Source organism: Natrix helvetica, assembly GCF_964273705.1.
Source record: "Natrix helvetica genome assembly, chromosome: 1".
NCBI classification, from domain to species: domain Eukaryota; kingdom Metazoa; phylum Chordata; class Lepidosauria; order Squamata; family Natricidae; genus Natrix; species Natrix helvetica.
The window spans coordinates 188,866,038-188,885,454 of record NC_138548.1 but is presented as its reverse complement, the minus strand read 5'-3'; the positions used below and the strand labels follow the sequence as shown (position 1 = coordinate 188,885,454).

The window sequence follows — 19,417 nt, the reverse complement described above, 5'->3', positions numbered from 1 at the left end:
GCTTCCTCCTTAATTAAGAACCTGCAAATATTATCGACTGTGCGTTGAGCAATAGGCATGTGGTTAATCTTTGCAATGGCATCTTTCCATTCATAATTCAATGAGTTAATGATAATGCTGATCATTTGAACATTGTCAATAAAATGGCCTCTTTCTCCCAATTCTTTTCTCATTCCTTTCAGTTTGGTTAAATGTCCACCAATTTGTTCACCAGGTTTCAATCTTGAACCATGGAACTCAGACATGAGCAAACATGAAGATCCGATTGAAACGGGCCTGTATCAATTTTCCAATTGGGCCCAAATTTGTTGGGCTGTTGCATGAGGCGGAAAAATAACCTGCAGTTCAGTATCCATGGATATCAATAATGTTGTGCAAGCCTTAGTCTCTAAGTCTCTTATTGCAGGAGTCCATGGCTGGGCAGGAGGATTAAACACCATACAATGGATACCTTCTCTGCGAAGCAAAAGTGAAACCTCACTGACCCAGGCCTTATAATTCTGTCCTGACATTTTTAGTTTTGACTCACCAGTCAATGGAGCGACAGAAAATACCTGTTGAGGAATGTGCATTTGAAAAGCTTGCTGTGCAGGTAAAAATGCTTGTTGCTGAACCTGTTGTTGCTGAAATCTAACAGCTGAGGCTGGTGCTTGAGCAGGAATAAAAGCATGGCTTGCTGGAAGCTGCACTAAGTACTGTCGTGTTCCATCTGAGAAGGCTCCAACACCACCAGGGGGCGCTGAAAATTGGGCTTGTGGAGGCACTTGTTGCGTTTCAGCCTGAATGTTTTAGTAATCTAATGACATGTGTGAAAGAGTCTGTTGCAGTGATTGGAATTGCTCTTGAATTTTAACATGCATATCAGCTCTCTGTAGTAAATTATTTCTGCCAGGAGATGGTGCTGTGGTTACATCTTTTGCCTGTAATATTTCTGCCTGCCTGGCATGTGCAATTGGAAAACAAAGGAGATCACGTGGCAATTGTGACGTGTGCACAGCTCTCTGTTCTGATTTGCCTGACATAATATCCTCCAGGGGGTGTGTCTTAGGCTTTGGGGAAGAAGGCAAGATGGAGAAAGCGGAAATTAAGGGGGTTTTTAATTAATCAATTTTTAACAGTTTTAAGGGGTTCCAGGGTAGCGGGGAAGGGGATTCAGGCCAGGAGGGAAAGTAGAGCCAGGCAAACAGGTGTGGTCGGGAGGGGAGGGAGCTGAGTGGGGGAGGAGAGTGATAATAGCATTCCAGTACAGGGCTCTGTTATACCAACTGTTGTGGGGAGGGGTGGGTGCGAGGACAGACTAAGAACCTGCAGTCGGTTGGGAGACAGTGGTTGTTGGTTACACCCGGTCGCTTGTACCAATCCCCGCACGCTAGGTGGCCAGGATCTACAGAGCCAGGGCCTTAGGCTGATGTTATGCAATGCGAGGTCCGTTGTTAACAAGGCCCCCCTCATTAATGACCTGATTTTGGAGGGGGAGCCGGACCTCACAGGAATAACAGAGACCTGGTTGGGCCACGAGGGAGGTGTATCCCTTGTGGACATGTGCCCACCAGGTTATCGTGCATTCCACCAGCCACGGGCCCAGGGTAGGGGCGGTGGGGTAGCGGTAATTATCCGGGAAGACCTGGAGCCGAGAGAGTTCACTGTGCCACAGACATCCGGGTGTGAATCCCTTGTTGTGAGATGGGGCCCAGGGAGACAGTTGGGCCTGCTGATTGTATACCTGGCTCCTCGCTATACATCAGCGGCCCTGCCTGAGCTCCTCGAGCTGATCGCAACGATGGCAGTTGAGACCCCCAAACTTTTGGTCATGGGGGACTTCAACCTGCCATCGGTGGGAGAAGCATCTGAGGTGGTTCAGGAGTTCATCGCTTCCATGACAGCCATGGACCTGACTCAGTTAATTCAGGGTCCCACACACGAGGGAGGCCACACACTGGATCTTGTTTTTGTCTCTGACCAGTGGACGAGTGATCTGGGAATAGGGGACATAGCTATTACTCCCCTGTCATGGTCAGACCACTCACTTCTCCGACTTGACTTCCCTGGTGCTACCCCCCGCCGCGGGGAGGCGGAACCGGAATGTCCTAGATGGTTCCGCCCCAGGCGCCTGATGGAACCGGAAAGGTTCCAGACGGAGCTTGGGCCACCTCCTGTAGACCTGACCCGCCCCCGGATAGAGGACCTAGTAGCCGCCTGGAATAATGCGGCTGCCGGGGCCATAGACCGGGTGGCGCCTTTGCGGCCTCTCCTGCAGCAACGAACCACCCTGGCCCCTTGGTTTACCGAGGAGCTAAGGGTGATGAAACGCCACAAGAGACGCCTAGAGAGCCGATGGAGATCCTCCCGTTCCGAACTTGACCGAACACAGGTACGAACCTACTTAAGGACATACCTTGTGGCAATAAGAGCGGCCAAACGTCGACATTGTGCTGCCCTTATTGCATCCGCAGATAACCGCCCAACCGCCCTGCCGCCCTGTTTCGGGTGACCCGCTCTCTTCTTTCGCAGAGACCGCGGGAAGCCCCTTTACAGGGCAGGGCAGAGGAATTTGGGAAATATCTGCAGGATAAAATCGCTCAAATCCGGAGGGAATGGGTCCCACTCAGTGGGCTAGGAGGGGTGCCCCAAGCGAGTCTTGAGAGACCATTCTGGGAGGAGTTTGACTTGGTTGCCATCGAGGATTTGGACAGGTTACGCGGGCGACTACGAGCCACCACATGTTCATTGGACCCGTGTCCCTCCTGGCTTGTACTGGCATCCTGGGAGGTTACACGAGACTGGCTCTTGGTGCTAGTGAACGCTTCATTGGGCGAGGGGTTCTTACCGGCCGCCTTGAAAGAGGCGGTTGTGAGACCCTTACTCAAGAAGCCTTCCCTGGACCCAACGGAGCTAGCCAATTACCGTCCTGTCTCCAACCTTCCTTTTTTAGCGAAGGTTGTAGAGAGTGTGGTGGCCCAACAGTTCCCACGTCACCTGGAGGAGAATGATTATCTAGACCCGCGCCAGTCCGGCTTCCGACCCGGGCACAGCACAGAGACGGCCTTGGTCGCGTTGGTACATGATCTCTGGAGGGCCAGGGATAGGGGTTGTTCCTCTATCCTGGTCCAATTAGATCTCTCAGCGGCTTTTGATACCATCGACCATGGTATCCTCCTGCACCTGCTGGAGGGGCTGGGGGTAAGGGGCACCGTTCTACGGTGGTTCTGCTCCTACCTCTCCGACCGGACGCAGCGTGTGTTGGCAGGGGAGCAGAGGTCGTCCCTGAGGCCTCTCACTTGTGGGGTGCCGCAGGGGTCAGTAATCTCGCCTCTCCTGTTCAACACATATATGAAACCGCTGGGTGAGATCATCCGTGGTTTTGGGGTGGGATATCATCTGTACGCTGATGATACACAGCTGTACATCTCCACCCCGAACCACCCCAACGAGGCCGTTGAAATGATGTCCCGGTGTTTGGAAGCCGTACGGGTCTGGATGGGTGACAACCGACTCAAACTCAACCCCTCCAAGAGTGGCTGTGGCTTCCGGCCCCCCGGTTCAACCAGCTAATTCCAACACTGGCCATTGGGGGCGAGCAACTGGCCCCCATGGAACGGGTGCGCAATTTGGGCGTCCTCCTGGATGCCCGGCTGTCCATGGATGACCATGTGGCAGCCGTGGCGAGGGGGGGCGTTCCACCAGGTTCGCCTGGTGCGCCAATTGCGCCCCCTATTGGACCGGGATGCCCTTCGCACAGTCACTCACGCGCTGGTGACGTCCCGCCTAGACTACTGTAATGCTCTCTACATGGGGCTTCCCTTGAGATGCACTCGAAGACTGCAGCTGGTCCAGAACGCGGCCGCACGGGTGATTATGGGGAGTACGAGATACTCCCATATAACACCTCTCCTGCGCGAGCTGCACTGGCTTCCTGTGGTCTATCGGGTGCGTTTCAAGGTATTGATTACCATCTTCAAAGCGCTCCATGGCACAGGACCTAGCTACATGCGGGATCGCATCCTGCCCCATACATCCCTACGACCAATTCGCTCTCACAGAGGGACTTCTCCGGGTGCCGTCCACTAAGCAGTGCCAGAGGGCGGCACCCAGGAGTAGGGCCTTCTCTGTGATGGGCCCAGCCCTCTGGAATGACCTCCCCCCGGATATTAGGATTAGCACCGACCTCCGCTCCTTCCGTTCAAAACTCAAGACCCACCTTTATCAACTAGCAGGCCTGGCTCAACCATAGCTCCATTTTATTCCTCCTGGCAATTTTTAAATTTTTAAACTTGTAATTTCCATTGGGGTTTTTATTTAACTTATTTTAATATTTCTATTTTATTATAATATTGTATTGTGTTTTATACCTCCTCCATACAATGTGTAATTTTATAATATGTGTTTTTATTTATTGTACGCCGCCCCGAGTCCCTTTGTGGAGAGGGAGCGGCTAACAAATTTAATAAAATAAATAAAAATAAATAAATGGAGTTTTCAGAAATTTGCAAAACATGCGAATCCCTCTTCTCTGACTTGAGCATGGAATAGACCTTTTTAGCTTGAAATAGCTCATGTTCAAAGAATTCTATGTGATCACGATAGCTTTTCATAGCTTGCTCAGAGCTTCGGAGAGAATCATACATTTCTCCCTCTGTGTGGGAGTGAAATTTCTCTGGCTGTGAAAGGTTTGGCCTGGCACCGAGCATTTCAAAATTTCTAAGAAGTGTTTGGGAGCATGCATAATTATAAGGAGGTGTTACTGATCTCGGTCGGAACGCATCACCTTCAAAAGCAGCTTTATCTTATTGAGATCTGTGTAAGATCTGTGTTTCTCCCACAGCAGATTCTCCACCCGGTCCGGTTGCTGGAGCAAAGGGGGCTTCAAGAGTTGCAAATCTGTATAAAATGTTTTTCTCTTCTCCATCGGAGAGGCTGGAGCCATCAGAATGTATTCTAAGCTTTTTTTACTTAGGCATCTTAGAAGCGATTTAAATCAGCATATCTCGGTCGCTAGATAAATCATCTGTCTTAATTAGCCTAGGCATTTATCTTCAAGTATAACTAGCAAGGAAAAGCCATAGATTAACCATCCTCTGTGCTACCATATGTCAGGGTGTGAATTCCACCCTGGAAATTAATGTATGGATCTTGGCAAACCTTGAAGTATACTTTTGAAATAAAGAAAAAATAAACCTGAGGCATAATCTAAGAAAAACATTTTAATTGTAAAGAAAGTAAAAATACAAACTTACTAAGCTAATAATTACATCTTGGCAAAGCCCTTGTCTGCCTGGCATACAGACAAAGGAAGGAAAGGAAAGAAGGTATGTGATTGTAAATCATTGCTGATAAGAGACAGTTCATTCTGCCGTATAATTCAGAATGTAGGCAGAGCTGGCAAACCAAATAAACACAGTGACAGACACAATTCTAACATCTTTGGCTCTATACACCACCACAATGGAGTTGGAAAGAAACAAACATAATGTGCTTTAACTGCAGACTGTCAGCTTTAATTTGAGGGTATGTACATCCAACTCAGGTGAACGGTGTAGGACTTACAGCAGTTTACATATGTGCCTCCCACTTGTTAAGGGACCAAAGGTAATGGGATAATTGGCTTCTCAGCTGTTCCATGGCCAGGTGTGTGATATTCCCTCATTACCCCAATTACAATGTGCAGATAAAAGGCCCAGAGTTCATTTCAAGTGTGCTATTTGCATTTGGAATCTGTTGCTGTCAACTCTCAAGATGAGATCCAAAGAGCTGTCACTATCAGTGAAGCAAGCCATCATTAGGCTGAAGAAACAAAACAAACCCATCAGAGAGATAGCAAGAACATTAGGGGTGGCCAAAACAATTGTTTGGAACATTCTCAAAAAGAAGGAATGCACCGGTGCGCTCAGCAATACCAAAAGACCCGGAAGACCATGGAAAACAACTGTGGTGGATGACCGAAAAATTCTTTCCCTGATGAAGAAAACACCCTTCACAACAGTTGGCCAGATCAAGAACACTCTCCAGGAGGTAGGTGTATGTGTGTCAAAGTCAACAATCAAGAGAAGACTTCACCAGAGTGAATACAGAGGGTTCACCACAAGATGTAAACCATTGGTGAGCCTCAAAAACAGGAAGGCCAGATTACATCTTAAAAAGCCTTCACAGTTCTGGAACAAGATCCTATGGACAGATGAGACCAAGATCAACTTGTACCAGAGTGATGGGAAGAGAACAGTATGGAGAAGGAAAGGAACTGCTCATGATCCTAAGCATACCACCTCATCAGTGAAGCATGGTGGTGGTAGTGTCATGGCGTGGGCGTGTATGGCTGCCAATGGAACTGGTTCTCTTGTATTTATTGATGATGTGATTGCTGACAAAAGCAGCAGGATGAATTCTGAAGTGTTTCGGGCAATATTATCTGCTCACATTCAGCCAAATGCTGCAGAACTCATTGGATGGTGCTTCACAGTGCAGATGGACAATGACCCAAAGCATACTGCAAAAGCAACCAAAGAGTTTTTGAAGGGACAGAAGTGGAATGTTATGCAATGGCCAAGTCAATCACCTGACCTGAATCCCATTGAGCATGCATTTCACTTGCTGAAGACAAAACTGAAGGGAAAATGCCCCAAGAACAAGCAGGAACTGAAGACCGTTGCAGTAGAGGCCTGGCAGAGCATCTCCAGGGATGAAACCCAGCGTCTGGTGATGTCTATGCGTTCCAGACTTTAGGCTGTGATTGACTGCAAAGGATTTGCAACCAAGTATTAAGAAGGGAAAGTTTGATTTATGGTTATTATTCTGTCCCATTACCTTTGGTCCCTTAACAAGTGGGAGGCACATATGCAAACTGCTGTAAGCCCTACACTGTTCACCTGAGTTGGATCTACATACCCTCAAATTAAAGCTGACAGTCTGCAGTTAAAGCACATTGTGTTTGTTTCATTCCAACTCCATTGTGGTGGTGTATAGAGCCAAAGATGTTAGAATTGTGTCGATGTCCCAATATTTCTAGACCTCACTGTATAGTCTCTATTTAATATATGCCCATACTGCAATAACTTACCAAGCAAACAGGGTGCACTAATTGCAGTTTGCCAAAATTCCTGAAGGTATTTCCCTCTAATTTAACTGTATGCACTTGGCTAGCCTGAACAAGAACAAACAAAATCCTTCTACTAGTGCAGTGGTGGGCAACCCGCGGCTCGGGAGCCACATGCGGCTCTTTACACCCTTTAATGTGGCTCTTCTGTGTGCCGGGTGCCCGCTCCCCTCCCTCCTCTCGGGCTTCGGAGGGAAGCTTCTGCAAAAGCCCGGGCGAGTGACAACCAATTTTGGTCCTATGACTGCAGAATGCTGCAAAATACCATAAATGCAGGCCAGTTGTTGAGTGTTTCAAATGTGATTGGAACACTCAACAAGGTGACCACAGTGTGTGTGTGTGTGTGTGTGAGTGAGAAAGACAGACAGAGAGAGGAACAGAGAGAGGGAGTGAGTGAGGGAATCAGAGAGAGATTGACAGACAGACACACACACACACAGACAGACAGAGAGAGACAGAGAGGGGGAGGGAGGGAGAGAAAGATAGACAGACAGAGAGACACACACAGAGTGAGTGATTAAGTGAATGAGTGAGAGACAGACACACCCACATACACAGAGTGACAGAGAGAGAGGAAGGGAGTGGAGAGAGACAGAGGGAGAGACAGAGACAGACACACACACACACACACACACACACACAGAGTGACAGAGATGGGGGAGGGAGGGAGAGAGAGACAAAGAGCCAGAGAGAGAGAGAGAAAGAAAAAGAAAAAAAGAAAGTGGGAGAGAGAGATGAAATTAAAAACAACAACATACAAACCTGACTTACTCAAACTATCCAAGGAAATGCAAGGCCAATGTTCACATTAGTGGTTGTGACTTTGTCAGTCAATGTCAGGATGTAATTTTCTCTACATTGTAAGGCAAATTTTACGGAATTTAACGTTATCGATAAATAATATCGTTCTAAAGTTTTTGTTTTATTAGTTGTGTTATTTGTATCCTCCCGACCTATGTGGATACTTGCATGCAGAATATTCTCAATAAAAACTTATTGAAACTGAAAACAGTGTACCATCCTTTGTATTTTCGGTTTTAAAAATGTGGCTCTCAAAGTAAATTTCAATCGTGGTTTTGGCGAGATTTGGCTCAGTTGAAAAAAAAGGTTGCCCACCACTGTACTAGTGGAATCTGAAATAACAACTGTGAAGATATGGGAAACTGTCATCATGCCTACAATGCTTGTGGGATAAATCAGTTCCTGCATACATACAACCTGGCATACATTTGTAGCATGTGCATGCTTATAGAAGTTATTGAAAAAGTCAAAGGAATGGTCACACTTCAGCTAATGAGAGAGGATTTATCAGATCAAAGAAAGAAGAAAACCATTCTCTATGAACCACTGACCCAAGCAAATGATTAAAAATAAAAACCAAAACTGAAGTACAAAAGGTATTTTGGACCACTGGAGTTCATATTGTTATTGCAATACTTTACTATCAGCATATATTTGAAAAAGGTTCAAAGTAGTAATGATTTTCATTTTCACAACATATTTTGGAAGACAACCTGCAATGTGTTTCTTTCAAGAAAGCGGGTGATAACTTTCTCTTTCATAAGATTGAAGAAGGCACAAGAGGTTTAGCTACCCTTCAGTTCTTACTGACCATTAGGAAAGTATCAGGAAGAATATTGGAGAGAGTTATCATGTAATGCTTAGTTCTTGAATGAAATTGTCAGAGCCCTAAAAGTGATACTGCAATTCAATTGGGGGGGGGGGGCTTGGAATCTATTTATTAGCACTGCCTGTGACAACTGATACTTTACAACTGGTTTCCTGGTGCTGAAATGCCTTGAGATCCCATCACTTTTGGGGGGAAGGTTTATGATGGCCATGTGGGACATTTCACTTCAATGTCTAACGGAAGATAGACATGGGAATGTATGTTTATTCGGTTCTCAGGGCAGTTGATAAAGGAAACATCTTCACACTTGTGTATTGGCTAAAATCTGCATTCTAACTAATGGGAGGGGTCTCTACTGCTTTAATTCTACTTACATTGTCTAAGGGGATTCAGATGTTGCTTTGAATTTAATGGCCTCCATTCCTCTTAATAAAAGGTTACTTTTGAAATTTTCTCTTTAAAGAGCCTTCACTTTCTTAAGTTAGGAGAGGAGCCCTTACATAAAGCAACATCTCTGCAAAAAGGTCAACTCGGAGAAGGAATATTTGCTCTACCAAGGGGATCCTGCAAACTGTCTGAGCACAACAGCGAACAAGGGGAAGCTGAATGCTGGAGGGAGACATCAACCCCTTCCCCCAACCGGAGGCCTGCTCCATGTACCCTGTTGGAGAGGATGAGGTGAGCCTGGAGGACCTAAAAAAGCCCCGCTGGTCAATTGGCATCGGGAGAAAACACAGCTGGGATGGGAGGACCAGAGGAGTCACCCTCACCAGTGGTAACCCAAAACCGGGGTGGAAATTGGAGCTAGAAGCCCTCTCTGACCAGCAGGAGCTAAATGAAGCCTCGCTGAGAGAGGATCGTCTGAAGAGACATGTAACCCAGTGGGTGATGGAGGTTTTGGAAAATCTCAACATCCAGGGGGAGCCAGAACAGCAGCCAAGAGGCATTGGAAGGGCAGCAGCCGTGGTTGACGCCAGAGGGACTAACCCTCCTCTGGACCCTGCTGATCAAGTAGATGGCATAGCAGCAACAATAGGGAACCCAGCAAACCCTCCCCCCCCCAGTTGGCACATGGATTGGGGCCCATACCCAACCAACCCTGAAACCTGCAATTAGAAAGAAAAACTCCTTCCCTTGGGGTAAAGGTTGATGGGAACCTGAAAAAAATGGGATTCTTTGTGGCACATGTGCTCACATATATGCAAGAATATGGGAGTGATTTTCAAACCCAAGGATCCCAAGTGCGAGTGGTTACCCTAGCCCTGGAAGGAGGTGCTACCAGATGGGTGGTGACCTTACATGATGCTGATGCACCAGAACTGTGGGACTTCGACTGTTTCATGATGGCCCTGTGGCGGTGTTTCGAGGACTCCCTCACAAACTGCGAAACACGTCACCGCATTAAAGTTGTGAAGCAGGGACGCCGGCCAGTGGCAGAGTATACCAAAGTATACCAAAGAATTCCAAGACCTGATGTGTCGTGTGAACTGGCCAGAGGATATCCTGGTAAACTGGTTCAAGGATGGGCTGAGTGATGACCTCTACAATGCCTGAATGGCCTGGGTGCTCCGAACCATCTACATGAGTGGTATCTCACTGCTGAAGAGGCAGAGATCAATAATGGCCAGGAACCAGTATCGAACAGAGGTAGTGTGGAAAAAATCCCCACCCCAATGTAAGCAAGAGCCTTTCAATCCGCAAATAGCATATTCTCCGAAACCCTCAGCCTGTTTCAAGTCAACTTGTAAAACATTTCCATGACTACTATCAAGTTGACATAGAAAAAGGGAGAAAGGGAGAAGAATTCCATGCATATCAGTTCTGCCCCCCCTCTCCACGCCTTTGAATAAACCAGAACGCTTGGCTGTTTGCCACTGTTTAATTACTGAGATAATGAATCCTTTGGCTGCCAAAAAACCTTCGGCCCACCGAACGCAGAGGCAGCAAACTGAAGAGCTCCCACCAACCCCTCGTTCCGGGGACCCCAAAATAAAGTGCTACCGATGTGGTCAGCTTGGCCATCGGGCATCAAAATGCCGGGCTCCAGCCCCGGTTCCACAACGTGCCAACCACCTGCTGGAGCAATGAAAAAAAACAACAACAGAAAACCACCAGAAAAGAGTCGTCTGGTACAACAATGGAGGCGGAGAGCAATACCAATGAAAACGCCCCTGCCACCTCAGAGGAGGAAATCACAAAGACGACCCAATGGTGAGTGCACCTATCCGCCCCTTCCAGATAAAAGCCAAACTCCTAATACCAAAAATGGTGGTAGAAGGGGAAGTTGGGGTGATTATAGATACCGGCTGCACCTGATGCTTAATCAGCATGTCAATAGTGGAGCAACTAGAAGTTCCGGTTCCGGCTGCGGATTGCGACGGGCATGTTTTGCTCGCTCCGTGCGCTCCTGGTAGGCCCCCCTTGATCGGGGGGGCACAGGAAGCCCCGTAGAGGCTCCTGCCGAGGGGGCGGCTTAGCGGGGACCCCCTGTGTCAGCGGCGGCCGGGGGGGGCTCCCTGCATCACCCTAGGCATTGGGAGGCAAAGGGGAGGCGCTTCTGCGTCTTCGCGTTGAGGCAGCTGGGCGAGACTGACGATTCGAAGGACACAGCTGCAATGCTGTGAGATGGAAATCCCCCCCCCCCCGTTCCCTCTTCTGACTGAAGGAAAAACAAAAAGACTGTCAGCTTTTTAGAAAAACTTTCAACCCGTTCCTGGGAAGTGTGACTGGAGGGAGGGGGATTCCCCCCCCCCTTGGATAAGCTGCTTTAAACTGCTCGCTGCCCCCAGAGGAGGAGGAGGGGGGTGAGCCCTGGAATCAAGTCACACTCATAGCAAACAGCAGATTTATTTTACTGCGATTGTGAAAATGAGGTGATGATCTGTTCTTCTTTTGAAAACTTTGAAAACTTTTGGTTTGCTGCCTTCTGATCCCGGAGCTGGCAGGGCAAGATGGCACACTTCCGTTGTCTTCATGTACTTTGAAACTTGACTCCACCCACAGAAACTGCTGGCATTTTGTCTTTGTCTCCGTGACACTCAGAGATATCTCTTGTTACACTTTATCCTGGACTTGGAACAATGGATTTTATTGCTTGGACTTAGAATTTAGAAAAGGTCTTTATCTGGCTGGACTGCCTGCCTCGTGATCTCTCTCAGCTATCCACCTTTACAACTGTTTCTTCCCTGTATTGACACAGTCATCTCTGAGCTCTTCTTACTACAATGCCACCCAAAAGACCACCACCGGGGAAACCGGGTTTTGCTGGCTCTGCCCCAGCATCTTCAACGTCCAGCCCCAGTGGACAACGGACACTAACATCTTTGTCCCAGCCTAAGCCCTTGGAGGTGGACTTTCAACAGATGTTTCAACAACTCTTAAAGGGGCAGGAAGACTTGAAAAATCAATTGAAAGAAATGAACGAACAGCTCAGAGAGAACCAAAACCGAACGATCCAAAACTCACAGAGACTGGAACTTTTGGAGGAGGGGACGGCTGAGATGAGGGGGGAGGTGAAGGGGGTTCAGAGAGGAAATCAAGAACTTGAGAACCATCAGATAAAAATGGAATTTGAAAGGATGTCTTTTTTTCTTAGATTTCAAAATGTAATTGAGGCTGATGATGAAGACCTGAGGGATATTATGACAAATCTACTGGCTGAATACATCCAAAAAGACAGACAACAGATGTGGTGGGATATTGACCTGGTCTATAGAGTAAACTCAGCATATGCCAGAACACATAACGTTCCAAGGGAGGTCCACGTTAAATTTCTCAGAAAGACTACAAGAGATGAGATTCTGAGTGCACAAAGGGGGCAAGTATTAAAATACAAGGATAGAGAAATAGCCATTCTGAAACAAATCCCAAAGAAAGTTAGAGAGAAAAGAAAAAATTATTCGCTTTTAGCGAAGAAATTATACCAGAAAGGGGTGTGGTTCAGATGGCTTATGCCAGAAGGTATGTTAATATTCTGGGAGGACACGAGAGTTAGAATCAACACAACTATGGAGGCTGAGGCCTTCATGGAAAAAACCAAAGTCCTCCTAGATAAATTTGATGACACTACACAGGATACACAGGACACGGGAGGTGCCGGAGCCCTGCCGGAGGGGGGAGAAGAGGCAACATTGAGAAAACTCAGATCACAAAAATGAACTGAAAATCTGTTTGATATAAAATGATTGAAATTATTTGAACATAAAAGGTTATATGCTGACAAAATACTATTAAGTAGTAACAACTTAATGTAATAATAAATGAAAGTTATGAGAATGGGGGGGAGGGCCATTTCCTGCATAATGTAGCTGTCAAAATTTGTAACTTTATCCACCGTCCCTTTTCTTGACTATTTTTTGTAAAACCAATAAAATTTGGTTATATAAATAGTGGAGCAACTAGGTATACGCACAAAACCCCTAAAACACTTCATTCTGTTTGAGCAAGTAGAGGGAACCCTAATTGGGGGAGCTCCGGCTACAAAGATCACTGAGTTAGTAAAGCTGGTGATAGGCCGCCACTATGAGTTCCTCAGATTCATTGTGGCCCCTGGAATGCAGGAGTCAATTATCCTGGGATTTGCATGGTTGGACAAGTGGGCACCTACTATAAAGTGGGAGGACTGTTAGAAAGTTGATTATTGGATTTGGCCCGTTACCACTGGTGGAACCAAAAGGCCACCCAGGAACGATTGAACCCAACAACCCAACCCATCCAGAACCTGCAGCAAGCACTAAACCTCCAGGTATCCAACAAGTCCCAAAGGTCTATTGGGATCTGGCGGAGGTGTTCAGTGAGGAAGATGGAAACTACACCTATCCCCTCCCTCTAATTAAAGATATGTTAAACCACTTGGCTAAAGACAAGATCTTCACCAAGCTGGACTTGAGAGAGGCGTATTACCATATACGAATCCGGAAAGGGGAGGAGTGGAAGACCGCTTTTAACACTCCCCTGGGCAGCTTCCAGTATAAAGTCATGCCTTTTGGACTACAAGGAGCACCTGCAGTATTCATGCAGTACATAAATGAAGTGCTACATGACCACCTGTACCACCTGTACTCGTCTATTTAGATGACATCTTGATCTTCTCTGAGACCCTGGAAGAACATGTGAAATTGGTACAGCAAGTCCTGAAAAAACTTCTAGCTGCCAAACTATACGCAAAATTGACAAAGTGTGAGTTCCACAAGACCTCACTAGATTACCTGGGGTATTGTATCTCCAATGAAGGAGTAGAAATGGATCCAGGAAAAGTGAAAGCAGTGTTAGATTGGAAACCTCCAAGCACTCACAATTGCAAAGCTTCCTTGGATTTGCAAATTTTTATAGACAGTTTATTCCGACATTCGCTGAAATTGCCCTACCATTGACTGAACTATTAAAGATGGAGCCTTCCCCAACTAAGCCGAAAGCAAACCAACCACTAAAATGGACACTGGACTGTCAAAAGGCCTTTGAGAAATTAAAATGGCTCTTTGCCCAAGAGCCCATATTGCAACACCCCAATCCAGAGCGACCATTCATAATCCAAACGGATTCCAGTGATGTTGTGATCGCCGCGGTGCTACTGCAAAAGAGTAAAGAAGGCCACCTCTTGCCATGCGCCTACATCTCCAAGAAACTCACCACTACGGAAAGAAGGTGGGGCCATTTGGGAGAAAGAGGCAATCGCGATCAGGTGGAGCATGCTCTCCTGGAGACATCTCCTGGAAGGGGGGGATATACCGTTCGAGATATGGACTGATCATAAAAGCCTCGAAGCTCTTCTTGTCCATCAGAATTTATCCCTCAAACAAGTTCATTGGGCCCAATATTTCCAAAGGTTCAAATTTGAAATTAAACACATCTCCGCAGGAAAGAACTTGTTAGCAGATGTGCTGTCGAGAAACCCCCAGTTTGACAGTAAGAAGGAAGAAGTTGTCCACCCCATCATATCTCCTTCTCACCAAAAGACAGCTCAAGTCACCATTCGAAGCCAAGATAAGCTGAAAACCGAGCTGAAAGCGGCCCTCCGGACAGACCCGTGGTTCAACAACAACAAGGACATCCTAACGATGAATGATGGCGTACCCTGGAAGGGGTCCAAACCGTACGTCCCTGCAGAGATGAGACTGCAAGTGCTACAGCGGAGTCATGATGTGAAACTAGGAGGTCATTTCGGATTCCTGAAAACTCTCCACCTTGCCAGGCGTCAATTTTGATGGCCAAAGATGAGATCGGAGGTGGAAGATTATGTAAAAAGCTGTGCTACTTGTGCCACGATGAAAACCCAGCCGGGAAAGCCCCCTGGACTACTACAACAAGTGGCCAGCCCTAGCCGACCATGGGAAGAGATAGCAATGGACTTCAACGTCGAGCTTCCAGACAGCAGTGGTAATAGAGCAATCTGGACAGTTATTGATTTGTTTTCCAAGGAAGCACATTTTATCACTTGTTCAGGCCTGCCATCCGCAAAGAAATTAGCAAAATGTTTGTGAAACACATTTATCGCCTGCATGGGGTGCCAAAAAGGATCATTTCAGATCACGGAGTTCAGTTCACCGCTAAGTTCTGGAGAGAATTCCTTAAATCGATCGGGTCCACACCAGGACTCAGCTCAGCATTTCATCCCAGCACAAATGGGGCAGCAGCTTATGCAGTTCTGTGGGCCCTTTTAACCTGGAGGCATTTCCTAGAGGGGAGTAAGATCCCATTTGAAGTTTGGACGGATCATAAAAATTTAGAAGCCTTAAAGACCCCAAAGAACCTCTCCCCAAAACAAGTACAATGGGTTCAGTACTTTAAACGATTTGATTTTATGCTCAGATATCTCCCCAGGGGAAAAAATTTTCTGGCAGATGCACTATCCAGAAAACCGCAATACAATAGTATGAAGCCAGACTTAATCAAACCCATGATACAAAACAATCAACTAGCCGCTAAAGTAACCAGATCCCAGACAAAACAAGAAACATTGACGAACAATGACACCACCCAAACTTTTAAACAAGCTTTAGCCACTGATGAATAGTTTTTGAGCCACAAAGCCAGCTGCCTGATGAATAACTTAGCTTGGGTGGGAGGGAAGTTGTAGGTTCCAGCTAGCCAAAGACTGCGTTTAATGGCCAGGTGCCACGACTCTAAATTACCTGGACACTTTGGTTTTGTGAAAATTTTACACCTATTAAAAGGCAATTTTGGTGGCTATCACTAAAAAGGACATAGAGAGCTATGTAGCTAGCTGTCCTATCTGTGTGGTAGCTAAAGGACATCAAGGGAAAATCCCAGGACTATTACAGAAGGTAGCTGAACCTTCAGCACCCTGGAAAGAGATTGCTATGGACTTTATTGTTGAACTACCAGAAAGTGCAGGGAATACTGTCATTTGGGTCGTAATAGAGCTGTTTTCAAAACAGGCACATTTTATACCTTGCCAAATGATCCCAACTGCCAAAAGTCTAGCCAAGTTATTCCTGATACACATTTATCGCCTTTCTGGAGCCCCACAGAGAATCATCTCCGACAGAGGGGTCCAATTCACCTCAAAGTTTTGGAGGGCATTTTTAACTTTACTTGGCACCGCCCAAAGGTTGAGCTCATCACACCATGCCCAAACTAGTGGACAAACTGAAAATCTTAACTCGGTCGTAGAACAATATCTAAGATGTTTTATTAATTTTCAACAAGATAACTGGACTGAACTGTTACCTTTTGCGGAAGTGGCCTTCAATAATGCTGTGCACTCAAGCATGGTTTCACCCCTTTTAGTGTAGCAACAGGCCAGGATTTCAGCCCCATGCCTGAACTACCCACAGAAGACCCACTATCCCCTCACTGAAAGAGTGGATAGACACTTTACGAAACACATGGGCAGTAATTAGATTAGCTTCAGAGGAAGCTAGAGCGGCTTTTAAAATTCAAGATGACAAGAAAAGAGTGGAACCCAAACCTTTCCATATTGGAGATAGAGTATACTTATCTACAAAATTCCTGAAGTCATTGCAGCCATCAAAGAAATTAGGGCCAAATTTCATTGGACTTTTCCCTATCACTAGTCATCAACCCAGTAATAGTAGAATGACTCCTTCCAAAGACACTCAGGAAAGTCCACCCAGTATTTCACATTAGTTTACTCATACGAGAAATAATCTCACCACTCAGAACACTTGCACCTACACCACCTGTTCCTATCATGATAGAAGGCGAACAACACTTTGAAATTAAGGAAATCCTTGACTCTAGGATCCACAGGGGGAAAACCCAATACTTAGTTGCTTGGAAGCATCTATCTTCGTCCCAAAATGAATTGGTAGCTAACACCGTGTTAAGGCCCCTACCTTATTGAAAAAAAATTCACTCCCAATACCCTGACAAACCTTGTTAAAATACTATGATGGAATTTTTGTTTCTATCTTTTCACAGGCGAATCTCTCTTTTTTCTAAGGAGTCGATTTATTAGCAGTGCCTATGACAACTGATATTTTACAACTGGTTTCCTGGCGTCGAAATGCCTTGAGATCCCATCACCTTTTGGGGGAACGTTTATAATGGCCATGTGAGACGTTTCACTTTAATGTCTAACGGAAGATAGCCATGGAATGTATGTTTATTCGGGTCTCAGGGCAGTTGATAAAGGAAACATCTTCACACTTGTGTATTGGCTAAAATCTGCATTCTAACAAATGGGAGGGGTCTCTACTGCTTTAATTCTACTTGCATTGTCTAAGGGGATTCAGTTGTTCCTTTGAATTTAAATGGCTTCCATTCTTCTTAATAAAATGTTCCTTTTGAAATACTCCATTTCAAGAGCCTTCACTTTCTTAAGTTAGGAGAGGAGCCCGTAGAGAAATCTTCTTCATTCAAATTTCAAGCAAAACTGAATGTAAACAGGTATCTTGGATATTAACAAAGTGAATTTCAGGAATAATATGTAGACAGAAGTTAATGAAAGGAGCTGAATATGGCAAATTGTTTCAGGAAATGAAGAAAAGTTAGCACTTTTTAACTTTATTTTTGTTCACTTGTATCCATTTCATCAGGAAAAGAGAAAGGTGCAATAGTAGGACTGACATATGACCACTGACTATCTCTTGACTCTGGATGAATTAAATCTCCTATCATCAAATCAAGAAAGAGACTCAAGAGAGCTAATGAGGACAGACTGGAGGAACCAGGAATGTTTAGCCTTGAGAAGAGAAGGCCGAGAAGGGACATGACAGTGCTCTTCAAATACCTGGGTAAGACCAAAATTCTGCTCCACAGTACAGGATGCAAAATTATGGATTTAAGTTCCAAGAAGACAGATTCCAATTAAATGCTAGAAAACAATTCTAACAGCGTTAAGTAGTTCAATAGCAGAACCATTTTACCTTAATGAAGCCATGTATTGGGGATGCTCTGATTTGAGCAAAACATTAATGAGCAGAGGCTAGACTCAATGACCTACATGGCCCCTTCCAACTTAATAATTCTAAATCTTTCCTTAGCAGAGTATCACACAACAAAATGGGAAAGTTAATGGAAGAAAGTATATATGAACACAATATGTAAAGACTGCTTTCACTTAAAATGTGATGGTATCCACAAAGTACTAACTCAAAGCAATGTGTTTGCAATATATAGTCCATAATGACTTACCAATATCAATCTGTTCAACAGCTTCTTGTATAGTGACATTTGGGGAGGCCACCGTTTTGACAAATGGGTAGAGATTGCAAACTACAATTCTAGAAAAATAAGCATGGAGTAACTTTAAATTATATTCAAAACACAGAAGTGTCATTTGCATGACCCTCTGCCAACACAAGAATTTTTTTATCATGTCTCAATGTAATGCAACTGTTATTTTATCCCTGCTGTGGCTGATGAAGAGTCTTATGCTAGTCTTATCCTGAATCATCACGAGAATTATTTTAAAGCAGTTCAAAACATTGGGGTTCTGGTGATCTTCTTATATTTGTATCAAGTATGGCTAAAGGAAGAGCACTACAATAAACCAAGGTAAGAGCAAAATTCTGTAATCCTAACTCATACCAACAGACTGCCCACATTATATGCTGTTTCTAGAATGTTTGTGAACTAGGGAACATAAATATAGAGAGAATAGTCTCAGTAATGATAATTTCTCAGATACAGTGCAATTCCAAATAGGATCCTATTCATCGACCAACATTAAGGGGCTTAAACCTATTGAAAAGTCTTTTGATCCTTTTGGCTGCAAATGAATTTGACTTTGAATATTGAAAAAAACTTTTTTCAGAATGTTGAAAATATTGAAACATTAGAAAAGTCATACTCTTAACTTTTACTTTCACCATGACTGCCTTGAGTTATAAGTTTCCAAACTCCTAGCCTCTTGGAAGGGCCTGAAAGCTAGGCTCTGTGTACTATGTTGGGAGTAGCTAACAAGGTAGAGAAAATCTCAAGCCTGAGGCTACCCATCATCTTGGTTTTTTAGTTTTTCTAATTAACTCTCCTAATTTTAATTTCATTCTTTACCTTTTTACTTTTTATTATACCGAAAACCAGTCAGAGTTGCTGTATTAGTGAGATGGGTACATAAACATTTAATTAATTAATAAAACCAAACATTTTATTTGTATATCTTTCTTGGAATACTTGTGATTCCAACACTGAATCCACCAAGTATAATGTTTTCTTTCAATATTTGATTAAAGAAAGGGGTAAATGTTATGTAGTGGCAGACTAAGGAAAGTAAC

General features: G+C 45.1%; 1 protein-coding gene across 1 annotated transcript in view; it reads right to left on the bottom strand.

The window, feature by feature from the left end:
* ATIC (5-aminoimidazole-4-carboxamide ribonucleotide formyltransferase/IMP cyclohydrolase) overlaps nucleotides 1-19,417 on the bottom strand; it is an 82,386-nt gene that overhangs the window by 53,847 nt on the left and 9,122 nt on the right. Inside the window, exon 5 of the mRNA XM_081967103.1 lies at nucleotides 18,336-18,424. Coding sequence (XP_081823229.1) covers nucleotides 18,336-18,424 — 89 coding nt within the window. The remainder of the gene's footprint in view (nucleotides 1-18,335; nucleotides 18,425-19,417) is intronic.